The sequence below is a fragment of the Oncorhynchus tshawytscha genome, linkage group LG19 (assembly GCF_018296145.1).
Source record: "Oncorhynchus tshawytscha isolate Ot180627B linkage group LG19, Otsh_v2.0, whole genome shotgun sequence".
NCBI classification, from domain to species: Eukaryota; Metazoa; Chordata; class Actinopteri; order Salmoniformes; family Salmonidae; genus Oncorhynchus; species Oncorhynchus tshawytscha.
In genome coordinates, this window is record NC_056447.1 from 3291679 (window position 1) to 3305212 (window position 13534).

The window sequence follows — 13534 nt, forward strand, 5'->3', positions numbered from 1 at the left end:
CTGTAATCTGGCTGTGTGTGCATGTGCGTAGGTGCAGTGTAGTTTAATCCTCCTCTGAATGTGGGCATCTGTGCACGGGAGGGTGTGTGCATGCATGTGCGACATGTGCACTGCATTTCAGTATGTGTAAACCACAGCAGTAGTGAGGTGAAATGAGGCCTCGATCATGGGATACTTGGCTTGATCTCTTAATTGGGGAGTTGGGGGCATAGTGAGAGGCAGGACTCTGTCGAACAAAGGGGACGGGAAAGGAGTCTGATTCACATAATCCCCTGCCCATCACTCCCAAAATCCCTTGGAGCTATAGCTAACCCAATGACTGGTGGGTGAAGTAGGGTGGGGTTGAGTGAGGGTACACCGGTTTAGTCGTTTACTCCACAAGTGTTTAGCGTTCTAGTGCTACAGAGTACCACACAGGCAAAGACTGAGCCACTGCCACGCAGCAGCCCCTGGACGGATATGCATGCCTATTTATAGCTAATCCTGTTTCTGTGAGGTCGTGCTCTCTACTGTCCCTGAGACGGAGCAATCGGAGTTAAGCGCCGCTGGCGTGCTGTCGTCGAGAGGGCTGGCAAAGGATGCAGCTAGGCAGCAGACCGGGCTCCATTCGTGTGTGTGACCGTTGATGGGCAGATAGACAGGGCTCTTCTGGATGTTTCTGACATGGCGGATTCCCTTCACCTCGGCACACGAGCCTTGCCCCACCGGCGGGCCCCCTCTTTGGCTCACCTGTAAGTTACTCCGCCTTATCATGAACTGTCATATCAAGCCAACATAAACAATCATGTGTGGGCTCTTGGGCGATTTCTTGGATCTCATTGGATTTGCAGATCATTTTATTAGAATGACTTGTTTTTCAGTAGAATTCTGAAATGCTTCACTTTTTGTTGGTCAAAATAAGACATTTGCTTTTTAGAGTTAGAATAGAATTTTAACAGCTTTACCAATTGTTTATTTATCCTTTTGTTGTATGTTATTTGCTCTGTCACGCTAACAACCCACACACATGCTCACACTGTGTCATAGCAACACATGAAACGTTATTAATATATTCTCTGTCAGAATGCATTTACGGGGGGATAGGTAGGTACCACCATAATAAGATTAGGCATCTATGTAGCTGGAAGCAACATGACATGGCTTAAAATGTTGCCATGTCACCAGCTGTTTGAATCGACGTGTTTCCGTGAACCTTAACACTGTTTTTTACGGAATTTAAAAACATTTCCATTTGATGACGTATCGACGTGGGAATTGTCTTTTTTTTTTTTTTTTTTTTTTTTTTACAAATGTATTGTAGTGAAGTCATCAAATAAAGAAGAGAGATACAGATAGAGGGGCATGCAGACAGAAAGGGCTCTAGTGAGAATTTAACCCCAAAGGGGGGGGGGTGTGATCGGAGGTCATTAGCGGTGCCATTAGACCCGACTCAGGACTATCATTTCAAATAGTCTTCAGGATTATGCCTGTTGTTGTATTGATGGCCTCATTAGACCCGACTCAGGACTATCATTTCAAATAGTCTTCAGGATTATGCCTGTTGTTGTATTGATGGCCTCATTAGACCCGACTCAGGACTATCATTTCAAATAGTCTTCAGGATTATGTTGTTGTAGTATTGATGGCCTCATTAGACCCGACTCAGGACTATCATTTCAAATAGTCTTCAGGATTATGTTGTTGTTGTATTGATGGCCTCATTAGACCCGACTCAGGACTATCATTTCAAATAGTCTTCAGGATTATGTTGTTGTTGTATTGATGGCCTCATTAGACCCGACTCAGGACTATCATTTCAAATAGTCTTCAGGATTATGTTGTTGTTGATTGATGGCCTCATTAGACCCGACTCAGGACTATCATTTCAAATAGTCTTCAGGATTATGTTGTTGTAGTATTGATGGCCTCATTAGACCCGACTCAGGACTATCATTTCAAATAGATAGAATACTACATTGAGTGGCTACTGCCAACACACTGTCAATGACACTGACTCTACTCCAGCCACTTTAATCATGGGAATTGATGGGAAATGATGTAAATATATCACTAGCCACTTTAAACAATGCTACCTTATATAATGTTACTTACCCTACATTGTTCATCTCATATGCATACGTTGATACTGTACTCTATATCATCGACTGCATCCTTATGTAATACATGTATCACTAGCCACTTTAACTATGCCACTTGGTTTACATACTTATCTCATATGTATATACTGTACTCGATATCATCTACTGTATCTTGCCTATGCTGCTCTGTACCATCACTCATTCATATATCCTTATGTACATATTCTTTATCCCCTTACACTGTGTATAAGACAGTAGTTTTTTTGGAATTGTTAGTTAGATTACTTGCTCGTTATTACTGCATTGTCGGAACTAGAAGCACAAGCATTTCGCTACACTCGCATTAACATCTGCTAACCATGTGTATGTGACAAATAAAATTTGATTTGATTTGATTTGATTTGAAATAGTCTTCAGGATTATGTTGTTGTAGTATTGATGGCCTCATTAGACCCGACTCAGGACTATCATTTCAAATAGTCTTCAGGATTATGTTGTTGTAGTATTGATGGCCGAGAAGGAAAGCTGTCCAAGTGAATTACTTCCCCAACTTTGACCTTTACAGCAGAAATCCATTGACTCATTTTCTCCTCTTGTCTTTGTTGTTATGGAGCGCTTTACTTCTTCATCCCTTTTCCCTTTGAAGTGTCATCGATTCATCATACTTTAATGCACACACACACACACACACACACACACACACACACACACACACACACACACACACACACACACAGACACACACACACACCGAGAGCACACACTACAAATGCACATCGCACACATTGCATCCAGGCACGCACATCGCACACACACAAACACACACACACCCGAGAGCACACACTACAATTGCACATCGCACACATTGCATCCAGGCACGCACATCGCACACACACAAACACACACACATTTGTGTTTCTCCAGCCTCCATTCAGCATTAAGACAACAGAAACATATAATTGACGAGAGAGTTGTTGTTTTTTTGTGCTTGCCTTTACAAGGTCTTTCAATCATTTTCATAGTAACTGAGATTCACAAAGACAAATGTGTAATGGGTGGAAGAGAAAAACATGCATGCTCATCAGCGGGGTCATGAGGCTACTTTCGTTCTGTTGAAATGCAACTAACATCCGCACATGTTTATGGCTGAATTCTTTCTGCGGGCAGTGTATGAATTCAAAGGCTCAGAACGCCAAAGACAGAGATCCTGGGGGAAGGTCCAAACTGATATAAAAGGTCCTGACCTTAAAGAGCAGAATGCTTCCAGACGAATATATCTTAAGGTCAATGCTCTGTATCCTGTGAGTCATTTTTATAGAAATATTATATTATATTTTATATTGTTCACATTATTGCCTAGATTCGACACACATTTTCTAATGACTTGCTCCCTGAAGTTGTAGTGTGTCCCGAAGTTGATGAATATAACTTAATCAGCTTCGGTCCGCGATTTGGCATCATTACACTTGCAGTGTCACTAGATGAAGTGGAAGGGGGTCTCATCCCGCAGGACTACATTGCAGACGGATGCCAGATAGGTATTTAACACATACGTTTACCACATCTTATCATATATCTGATGCCAAACTGCACAGTCGATGACGTGGCACACAACGATTGGTTGCATCTAGACGGGCAGGAACTAATCCATCACTGTATGTTACAGGTGACCCTGTGACGTTATGTTTGTTGTTGTATTGTGGCCCAATTAATCTAGGCTATTTAGGCTAGAATGTGCTCAAACCATTTGGTTATAACTCCGCGGCTCTAGTTTGTCTTGTAGTGAGATCTACATAATCAAAACCTTTCACCAAAAACAAACCTTTCACCGGACGAGGCGGTGACAGAGTATTTAGTGCAGCAATTTCCTTAATTAAATAGAAAGCGCTCACCTGTTTGTGCTTGAGGGCATAAAGTAGACCTCAGAATATAATCAAAATTGTCAAGAGAAGATTGTGTTCCATGGCCATTCGGTGTCAAACAGAAGTGAATAAAAACATCTGGTGGCCTGTGTTATCTATCCAGTGTACCTCCCTTGAGTAGGAAGTTCAGTCTAACTGTAAAGGTTTCAACCAAGGACGGGTACATTCCAGAACACGGTACATTCCAGAACACGGTACATTCCAGAACACGGTACATTCCCTGGTTGTGATTGTAAGATATTCATCCTAATTCAGTGCTTTTTAATTGTTCTCTAGTCTGCATTTTAACAGATGTAATTCACCACAGGCAAAGTAGAGCTGAATGGACAGTGGTAGTGAAAACGCTCGTGAAAAATATGGGGTGGCTGTGTCTTCACTTTTCCACAGTGTCTCCCCATCACAGTGTTAGTGGCTCTCTCGGGGAAGGCAAGCAGTGACTGTAGAGCGCACCGATGCCACAGATTGTCTAATTAGATTAAGGAAGAAGCTTTCCTGAGATAATCATTGAGCGAGCCTTTTTCCCTCTAATGAAGCCTGCGCCGGTCGAGCGTGTGCACTGAAGGTCAAACCTTGATTTTCAAAGGAAGAGTTGCAATTTGGACGTAACCCTGAGAAGGGTAACTATCTGGATACCCTCTGAGTAGTGCTGGTAGATGCTCCTAGGGGATTATGGGGATGTTTCTGGAGTTCTGTGAAAGACACTGCCTTCCCTAATCGGACCTGTGGTCTTACCGTCATATACCTCCTGTTGCTATGACGATAGGAAAAGGGTGGATTTCTAGTAAGTACACTCAATCTTTTGGTCAACGCAGAGGCAATCTCTAAAATCAATAGTGAGTGTCAGTATTAATTGTTGTACGGAAAATGTGTCATGTCTCTTTAATAATGCTCAAACTGGTTCCATCTGCCACCGTTGTAAGGCGTCGTCCAGTGTCACTTGTTAGCCGTGCTTTGCACGGTGTCATTCCTCTAAGGGGTTATACTTCTTATTGCTCCGTGTGGATACAAATAAGAGAGGCCTGATGTCTGGTGTTTGAGTCTGGGCCTGCTAGTCTGGTTTCCCTCCGGCACAGACACTGTCTGATCAGCTGTAAATTACAAGACTTTCTCGACCACCGAATCGACTCCAAGGATTGATGTTTTCAGGCGTCACAGTTTTCATTGCAAGGCACACCCCATCGTGCTGACAAGTAGTTGCACCCTGTGTGTTATTATTAGCCCCACTAGGCTTAGATGTGTCAGTAAGGATGAGCAGATAGGTCCTCAACATCATTGGGTCCTTTTTCCAGCGTTTCTCTCCAAATTTCAAGTACACAAAATCAAGTACACTTTGCCCAAAGCTGATCATTTCAGGGCCAACGTGTCAGTTTTTTTAATGTAACTGAACTAATTTGTGCCTTTCCGGTCTTAAATAGACTTCGCAGGGCCTTGTGTTTAAAGCCAGCTGTCACTTTGTGTACTGGCCAGTGGGCGTGAGTGTCAGACAGGCTCACCCCTAACAGAACTCTCACTTTGTGTACTGGCCAGTGGGCGTGAGTGTCAGACAGGCTCACCCCTAACAGAACTCTCACTTCAAGTTGATTGAGTCAAAAAAAATGATTGATTGATTGATTGACTGAGATGGGATGTCTAGAGCTATACCAGAGACCATCAAAATGTCCTCATCATTTCAGGAGAAGGGGAATTGATTTGATGGTCATGTCATCGTAGAATTCTGGGTGAATTCTTCCTCAAATAGCTTTTCTATACAGAGGCTGTGCAGAAGCTTGGCATAAACATTGCTTTAACAGACGTGTTTTTCAAATCTTAGATTCCATATGTGGCTGGGAGATCCTGTGTGGCTCAGTTGCTAGAGCATGGCACTTGCAAAGGCAGTGTTGTGGGTTTGATTCCCACGGGGGATCAGTATAAAACAAATATGAAAATGTCTGCACTCACTACTGTAAGTTGCTCTGGATAAGAGCATCTGCTAAATGACTGACATGAAAATGCAATGTAAAATGTTTACTGCAAATGTATTGATCAGTAGTATGTTGACGGGAGTATCAGTGTACCTAAATGATTTGGGGTTCAATGTTATTCTTTATTAATGTGACATTACTAGATAGCATTTCAGCCATATGCGGGATCAGGTTCCTCATGTCAACATGAATGACTTCAGAGATAAACGGAAAAACCTTTACTCAATTTTGTTTTTTTGTCTTTTCAGATGTAGCCTTGTGAGGACTTAAGCCAACATCAACAGCCAAGATGAGAGAGTGGGCTTACAGGAATCAAATTAAAATGGCTTTCTACATGTCCAAGTCTAAGGAGTCAAGCGACATACACCCCTGAGAAATAACAGCAGTTTATGGGAAATACCGTATTTTGCCTCTGAGGATTTTACTTGCCTTTTTGGGAAAGCCTCTCACCACCACCCTTGAGTGGTGCGCTGTAGAGGAGACATGGCCAGCAACTCATTCCGTGGGTCAAAGCGTGGTCGACATGCACAGGCCAATCATGATGTCGGAGACTTCAACTGCTCTCTCAAGGAGCTGCGGTCTCTCATGGAACTCAGGGGACCTGAGGGAATAGCTAGAATCCAGGAATGTTACGGAGATGTCGAAGGACTATGTACCAGACTAAGAACATCACCTATTCATGGTAAATATGCTGCTGGGCATCTTGCTTTGTATTTTTGTTCTTTTTTTCAGGTCTTGTGCTTCAGACACCAATTCTCCTATTACTCATTGGGGATAGGCTTAACTCCAATCAGCCTTTTGGGGGCCATATGCCTTTTGGGGGCCCTAAGTGAGATTTGGTTGGGCCCCCCTGCAGCGAATTGTTATCATTTACAAATTGAAAACCCCTAATTGAAGTAATGGACGTATTCAATTTATGAGTTGATTGCCAATTCATCTGGTGGCTAAAATTAAATTGACATCAACCCGACCCCCCCAAAAATGGTTACATTTTGAATAGAATATCAATACAAAATAGCATCTACAACTGCCATGCAGAATGATTCTAGATACTGCATTGATTCCATTGGAGTTGCTCCTCCTACGCCAATCTCAAGCCTTTTAGCACAATGTCTTGTTGAGTTTATTGAGGGGAACTGGTGTGGGCTACGGTTTGGGCTCTGAGTGGAAGGCACTCTGCAGGGCCCGGCTGTCACTTCTCTACACATGGGGATAACTCACACTTTTCACGCAGCACCGATGACAGCTGTGAGTCTCTCTGGGTAAGGTTCTAACAGATTTCCCCACCTGGTTTGTGCAACATTTGCCCATTTTATTATTTTCAACATTTTTCAAGCGCTTTCAAATTGGTCGTTGCTCATTGTTAGACATATTTTCAGGTCTTGCCATAGACTTTCAAGTAGATTCGCTGTCTTCTTGGTAAGAAACTCCAGTCTAGATTTGGCCTTGTGTTTGGCCTAGGTTATTGTCCTTCTGAAAGGTGAATTCATCTCCAAGTGTCTGGTGGAAAGCAGACTGAACCGGGTTCTCCTCTAGGATTTTGCCTGTGCTTAGCTGCATTCCGTTTTCTTTTTTATCCTGAAAGACCTTCCAGCCCTTAATGATTACAAGCATACCCATTACATGATGCAGCCACCACTATGCTTGAAAATATGGAGAGTTGTACTCAGTAATGTGTTGTATTGAATTTGCCCTAAACACAACACTTTGTATTCAGGACAAAAAGTGAATTGCTTTGCAGAATATATTTTTTTCTGCACAAGCTTCCTTCTTTTCACTCTGTCAATTAAGTTAGTATTGTGGAGTAACTACAATGTTGTTGATCCATCATCAGTTTCTCACAGCCATTAAACTGTTTTAAAATCACTATTGACCTCATGGTGAAATCCCTAAGTGGTTTCCTTCCTTTCCGGCAATTGAGTTAGGAAGGAAGCCTGTATCTTTGTAGTGACTGGGTGTATTGCTACACCATCCAAAGTGTAATTAATAACTTCACCATGATCAAAGGTATTATTTTTACCCACCTACCAATAGGTGCCCTTCTTTGTGAGGTATTGAAAACCTCCCTGGTCTTTGAGGTTGAATCTGTGCTTGATATTCAATGATCGACTGAGGGACCTTTCAGATAATTGTATGTGTGGGGTACAGAGATGAAGAAGTAATTTCGCTTTGACATTATGGGGTATTGTGTGTTAGCCAGTGACCAAAAATCTCAAATGCATCCATTTTAAATTCCGGTGCTAATACTTTCTGTTGCACATACAATTAATACATTAATTTGTAAACATGTATAAGCATTAAAAGCATTACAACTAAAATCCTTTTTTATCATTCAGAAATATGCATTGATACACATTTACTAGCAATTATAATGGCTTTTTCATGTATGTTTTTGCCAGTTGTAGGCTGTTGGGAAACAGGAACCAGCTTTACACAGACCAAGCCGTTTTATAAATCCCTATGTGGATGGAATGATGTTAGATGTTGTTTGGCTAACATGTTGGCCATGAACCTTTTCCCATGTCAATACTGCTATGCTTGGGATGATGCCCTGTTCTGCTCCAATCTATACCTGCATTTGTCAGTCAAGAGCACACATAGCGTACACAGGCCAAATTGTGACAAGCCTTTCAGTGCTGCTTCTCCATTGTCCTTCTGCATAATCCCGTTGGTGACCTTTTGGTGAACTCTTAGGGAATGGGATTTGAATGGGATTCTCAGATTACAAAAAACATTTCTAATCCTGCCGTATACATGATTCCCAATTTAAGACTGTAAAAGAAAAGGAGTACAGTTAAACATCCATGTGGCACACACACATACATTTTGCACTATAAAATGCAAATGGCAGGTGCTCGTATAAAGGCACCCACATACTAGGTTCGGTTTGCTCCTGGCAGAACTCGGCTAGGCGAAGGGAACGTCTGTGCCTCGCATTCTCCCTTAAATGAGAAAAGAGTGGCAATATAACCGTTTGTCTTTCTTGAGACGCCAACAAGTGCACCTCCTCAAAATAGTCCAAATGAATCGAAGATAACTCCAGAAATCTGTAATTCGGTGAAGAATCACGGCAGGGTTTTTTTCTCCCTGAGTTGGAATCTAACCTTAAAGCGTCAGAAGAAGCAGCATTGCTTAGAGGGATTTAGAGGGAATAAGCATACTAACCCAACTCAGGTCAGAGAAGGCCAATGCTGTGCTGCATGGAGTCACAAAAGCAGCCATTTGACCCCTACTACAGTGATAACAATGTCGTCATCAGCTCTCCAGGGGGAACGCAAGATAGGTCATGTCTCATGATATTAGTTCAAAGAGCTGCACCCTTACTCTTTGATTACAATTAAAGTTCAGTCTAATTTAGTTACATCTACCAGTCTCCTGGAGCATAAACAACAACATATAATATATACTCCTTTTCTCCTCAATTTCATGGTATCCAATTGGTAGTTACTTTGAATTGTTTTGTGCAGACCCGTTTTTGTGCGGCTCATATGATCAATTGTAGACCATCTCTCCTCACTCTATGAACTTTCCTGGTTTGTTACTCTTCATTCCTTGATTGACGTTTTGTGCAAACAGCAATGCTTGTCATCTGGAACCGCTAAATGTTACATGGCATGATTTTTTTTTCAATCCAGATGTTCCCCACAACAGAGAGCAACGTCTCTGTTTCGCACACCATCGTTGGTGGCTCTGACCATTTACTCTTTAGGTACGTTAAATACATACACACTCAGGGCAGAGTTGTGACTTCTATGTTCATGTGTAACTCACATGATCGCAAGGCTTTCTTCTCTTGTCTCTCTGATGTGTTGTTATCGTAGAGCCACTAGTCATCTCTGTTAGATGGAATGAGAATATACGAGGAACACACGTTGCTCGTGGTGGGACGCCTTTTGCCGGGTTGCCTGTCCACATAGCTCAGAGATTCATTTGGCTTGCTTTCTGAATTAGAGCTGCAGAGGCTGAGTCACATAATGGAAATGTAGCTGTTTGTTATTTATAACTTTGTCAATGATTAAATGTAAAGAGAAGTAAAGTGTCACACAGTGAGGAATTCATCGATGAAATCCTTTCAGCGAGAATACATGTCCAACAAAAAGGTTTTGGTGTGGTTTGGGGTGGGGTGGTTTGGGGTGGTTTGGTGTGGTTTGGGGTGGGGTGGTTTGGGGTGGTTTTGGTGTGGTTTGGGGTGGTTTTGGTGTGGTTTGGGGTGGGGTGGTTTGGGGTGGTTTGGTGTGGTTTGGTGTGGTTTGGGGTGGTTTTGGGGTGGTTTGGGGTGGTTTGGTGTGGTTTGGGGTGGTTTGGTGTCGTTTTGGTGTGGTTTGGGGTGGTTTGGTGTGGTTTGGGGTGGTTTGGTGTGGTTTGGGGTGGTTTGGTGGGGTGGTTTGGTGTGGTTTTAGTTTTGGTGTGGTTTTGGGGTGGTTTGGGGTGGTTTGGGGTGGTTTGGTGTGGTTTTGGTTTGGGGTGGTTTTGGGGTGGTTTGGGGTGGTTTGGGGTGGTTTGGGTGGTTTGGGTGGTTTGGGTGGTTTGGGGTGGTTTGGTGTGGTTTGGGGTGGTTTGGGGTGGTTTTGGTGTGGTTTGGGTGGGGTGGTTTGGGTGGTTTGGGGGGTTTGGGGTGGTTTGGTGTGGTTTTGGGTGGTTTTGGGGTGGTTTGGGGTGGTTTGGTGTGGTTTGGGGTGGTTTGGGTGGTTTTCTTATGACACATGCTATTTAACGGACTGTCGAGTCTGTTGACTGAGGGAAGATGAGGGCGTTTTGAAAGTCATTGATTCCCTGCTGTTGACCTCGAATGCCTGTGCTGACGACACTCGTGGCAACGCGGCACGGGCTATATTCACGGCCCTCTTTTGTCATGAACACAGCCTCATGCAGAGCCACCTCAAAGGTCTGAAGCGTCAAGTTCGAAAGCCTCCGAAAACAAGCCAAGCTTACCATTCTCGACAGGTTCTGTGTCTGTGAACGTAGAACAAATCTAAACACAGGTCTGCACAACATTGCTCTAAAAAGGGAGCTCAGCCAGGAGAGAGTCATGCATGCATTTGCTAATGTTTGAATTCTAGACAATGCAAATGCCTTAGTTATTCATTATCCCTTTCCCTCTTTTGTCTCTAGGTTTAGGAGGCCATGCCGACGACATTGCCAGGAGGAAAGAGGAGTTTGGACAAAACGTTATACCTCCAAAAAAGCCAAAAACATTTCTCCAGTTAGTGTGGGAAGCGTTGCAAGATGTGACACTAATCATCCTCGAAGTGGCAGCCATCATTTCATTAGGCCTTTCTTTTTATAGACCTCCAGATGCCGAAAGGGAAAGTAAGTATCTCCTCTCATTTGAAATGCCATGTATTCTAATTGATTCATCACCAGATCATGAATATTTACTCAGTCAAATACCAAATGATCAGATTGTTGCTACTTTGCACCTGTAAACTTCATGCATGCAGTCATACAATTTCCACGTGTCTGGTTCGTGCACTTCACTTTCTGACGATTGTTTATTGGACAGATACTTTGCAATTCATCGGAGGCCAAAACAAGTAGCCTAGATCTAATTTCAGATGTTTTGCTGCGTCTTCCCGAGGATGTTCACAAAGTTTTGTTTGATCTCATGTCTCTGACTTTATTGGCACAAAGAGATATCAATTGGTACAAAATGTGAGTAGCCTGCCCATTGAATAATCATACAGGGATTTAGTCTGATACTCTTGATACACTTCAATCAATCCCTAATCCCATTCTTCAAATGACTCTTTGGAGTCATAGTGGGTAGCCAGTTTTACTTCCTGCGATCAAGACAGTGATACTTCCTGTCTTATAATCATTGTAGGTTACTTTTGTAGGCTACTTTCTGTGGGACTCACTGTAGCTGTCCCTTTGGGTAATCACTAGATGGCCATGCTACCAACGACAACATTGCCAATGTCGTCAGAATGAATTAGCCATTTGTCCTCGATTTAGGGTTAAGGCCTAGGCTTAAAAACACAATTCTGGAGGGATTGCATTGTACTCCTGTTCTTTGTAGCATGTCCAGATAGTGACAACTGTCCCTCTTTTTTCAGATTGTGGAAAGGCAGCGGGAGGGGTGGAGGATGAGGGGGAGGCAGACGCGGGCTGGATTGAGGGTGCAGCCATCCTCCTGTCCGTCGTCTGTGTGGTCCTGGTGACAGCGTTCAATGACTGGAGCAAAGAGAAGCAGTTCCGCGGGCTACAGAGCCGCATCGAACAGGAGCAGAAGTTCACGGTGGTCCGCGGAGGCCAAGTCGTCCAGGTCCACGTGGCTGAGATCGTAGTCGGCGACGTTGCACAAGTGAAATACGGTATTGGTCCTGAAGAAAGAGTGACCTGCGTGTGTGTGTGTGTGTGTGTGTGTGTGTGTGTGTGTGTGTGTGTGTGTGTGTGTGTGTGTGTGTGTGTGTGTGTGTGTGTGTGTGTGTGTCCATGAGAGCTTGCCTTAAAACCAAAGAGCATCTACCATCCTACGTTTGATAGAACTTTCTACCCGTCTTTTTCCACTACTCTGAATCTGGGTTAAATGAGCTAACTCACCCAGCTGGGCTGTCTGATGTTCATGTATGGTGTGTACGTTTTCTCCCAGGTGACCTTCTTCCTGCTGATGGTGTGCTGATCCAGGGAAATGATTTGAAAATCGATGAAAGCTCTCTCACCGGTGAATCCGACCATGTCAAGAAGACTTTGGACAACGATCCAATGCTGCTGTCAGGTAATGATGATGAGCCTTCCTCTCTTCATATAACATGGCTGATGCAGATCCAGTTTGGATCAAGCTGGGAATCGCCCAGAGGCATCGCCCAGAGGCATCGCCCAGAGCCCAGAGGCATCGCCCAGAGCCCAGAGGCATCGCCCAGAGGCATCGCCCAGAGGCCCAGAGGCATCGCCCAGAGGCATCGCCCAGAGGCATCGCCCAGAGGCATCGCTTCGTTTGTTCTTTCCACTATGAATTAAGGTGGTGGTAGTGGTGTAAAAAGTACCCACTTGTCATACTATGAATTAAGGTGGTGGTAGTGGTGTAAAAAGTACCCACTTGTCATACTATGAATTAAGGTGGTGGTAGTGGTGGAAAAAGTACCCACTTGTCATACTATGAATTAAGGTGGTGGTAGTGGTGGAAAAAGTACCCACTTGTCATACTATGAATTAAGGTGGTGGTAGTGGTGGAAAAAGTACCCACTTGTCATACTTGAGTGAAAGTAAAAAAATACCTTAATAGAAAATGACTCAGGTAAAATACTACTTCAGTAAAAGTCTAAAGTATCAACAGTAAATTGAATTGCTAAAATATACTTAAGTATCAAAGTAAAAGTATGAATAATTTCAAATTCCTTATATTAAGCAAACCAGTCTGCACAATTTTCTTGTTTTTTAAATTACAGATAGCCAGGGGCACTCTCCAAAACTCCGACATAATTTACAAACAAAGCATTTGTGTTTAGTGATTCCGTCAGATCAGAGGCAATACGGATGACCAGAGATGTTCTCTTGATACGTGCGTGAATTGGACTATTTTCCTGCCCTGCTAAGCATTCAAAATGTAATGAGTACTTTTGGGTGTCATGGA

The 13534-nt window shown here is 43.2% G+C and overlaps 1 protein-coding gene across 2 annotated transcripts in view; it reads left to right on the forward strand.

Annotated features, from left to right (window-relative positions):
* The first annotated feature begins 239 nt into the window (after nucleotides 1–239).
* Nucleotides 240–13534, forward strand: part of LOC112218228 (plasma membrane calcium-transporting ATPase 1-like) — a 31473-nt gene continuing 18178 nt past the window's right edge. The window contains exons 1-5 of one of the 2 annotated variants that reach the window (XM_042301229.1): nucleotides 240–731; nucleotides 6210–6643; nucleotides 11074–11271; nucleotides 12018–12275; nucleotides 12554–12679. In XM_042301229.1, coding sequence (XP_042157163.1) covers nucleotides 6445–6643; nucleotides 11074–11271; nucleotides 12018–12275; nucleotides 12554–12679 — 781 coding nt within the window. In that variant the 5' untranslated portion in view covers nucleotides 240–731; nucleotides 6210–6444. Of the gene's footprint in view, nucleotides 732–4539; nucleotides 4782–6209; nucleotides 6644–11073; nucleotides 11272–12017; nucleotides 12276–12553; nucleotides 12680–13534 lie in introns of those variants that run through there. The other variant, XM_042301230.1, reaches the window with a different exon arrangement.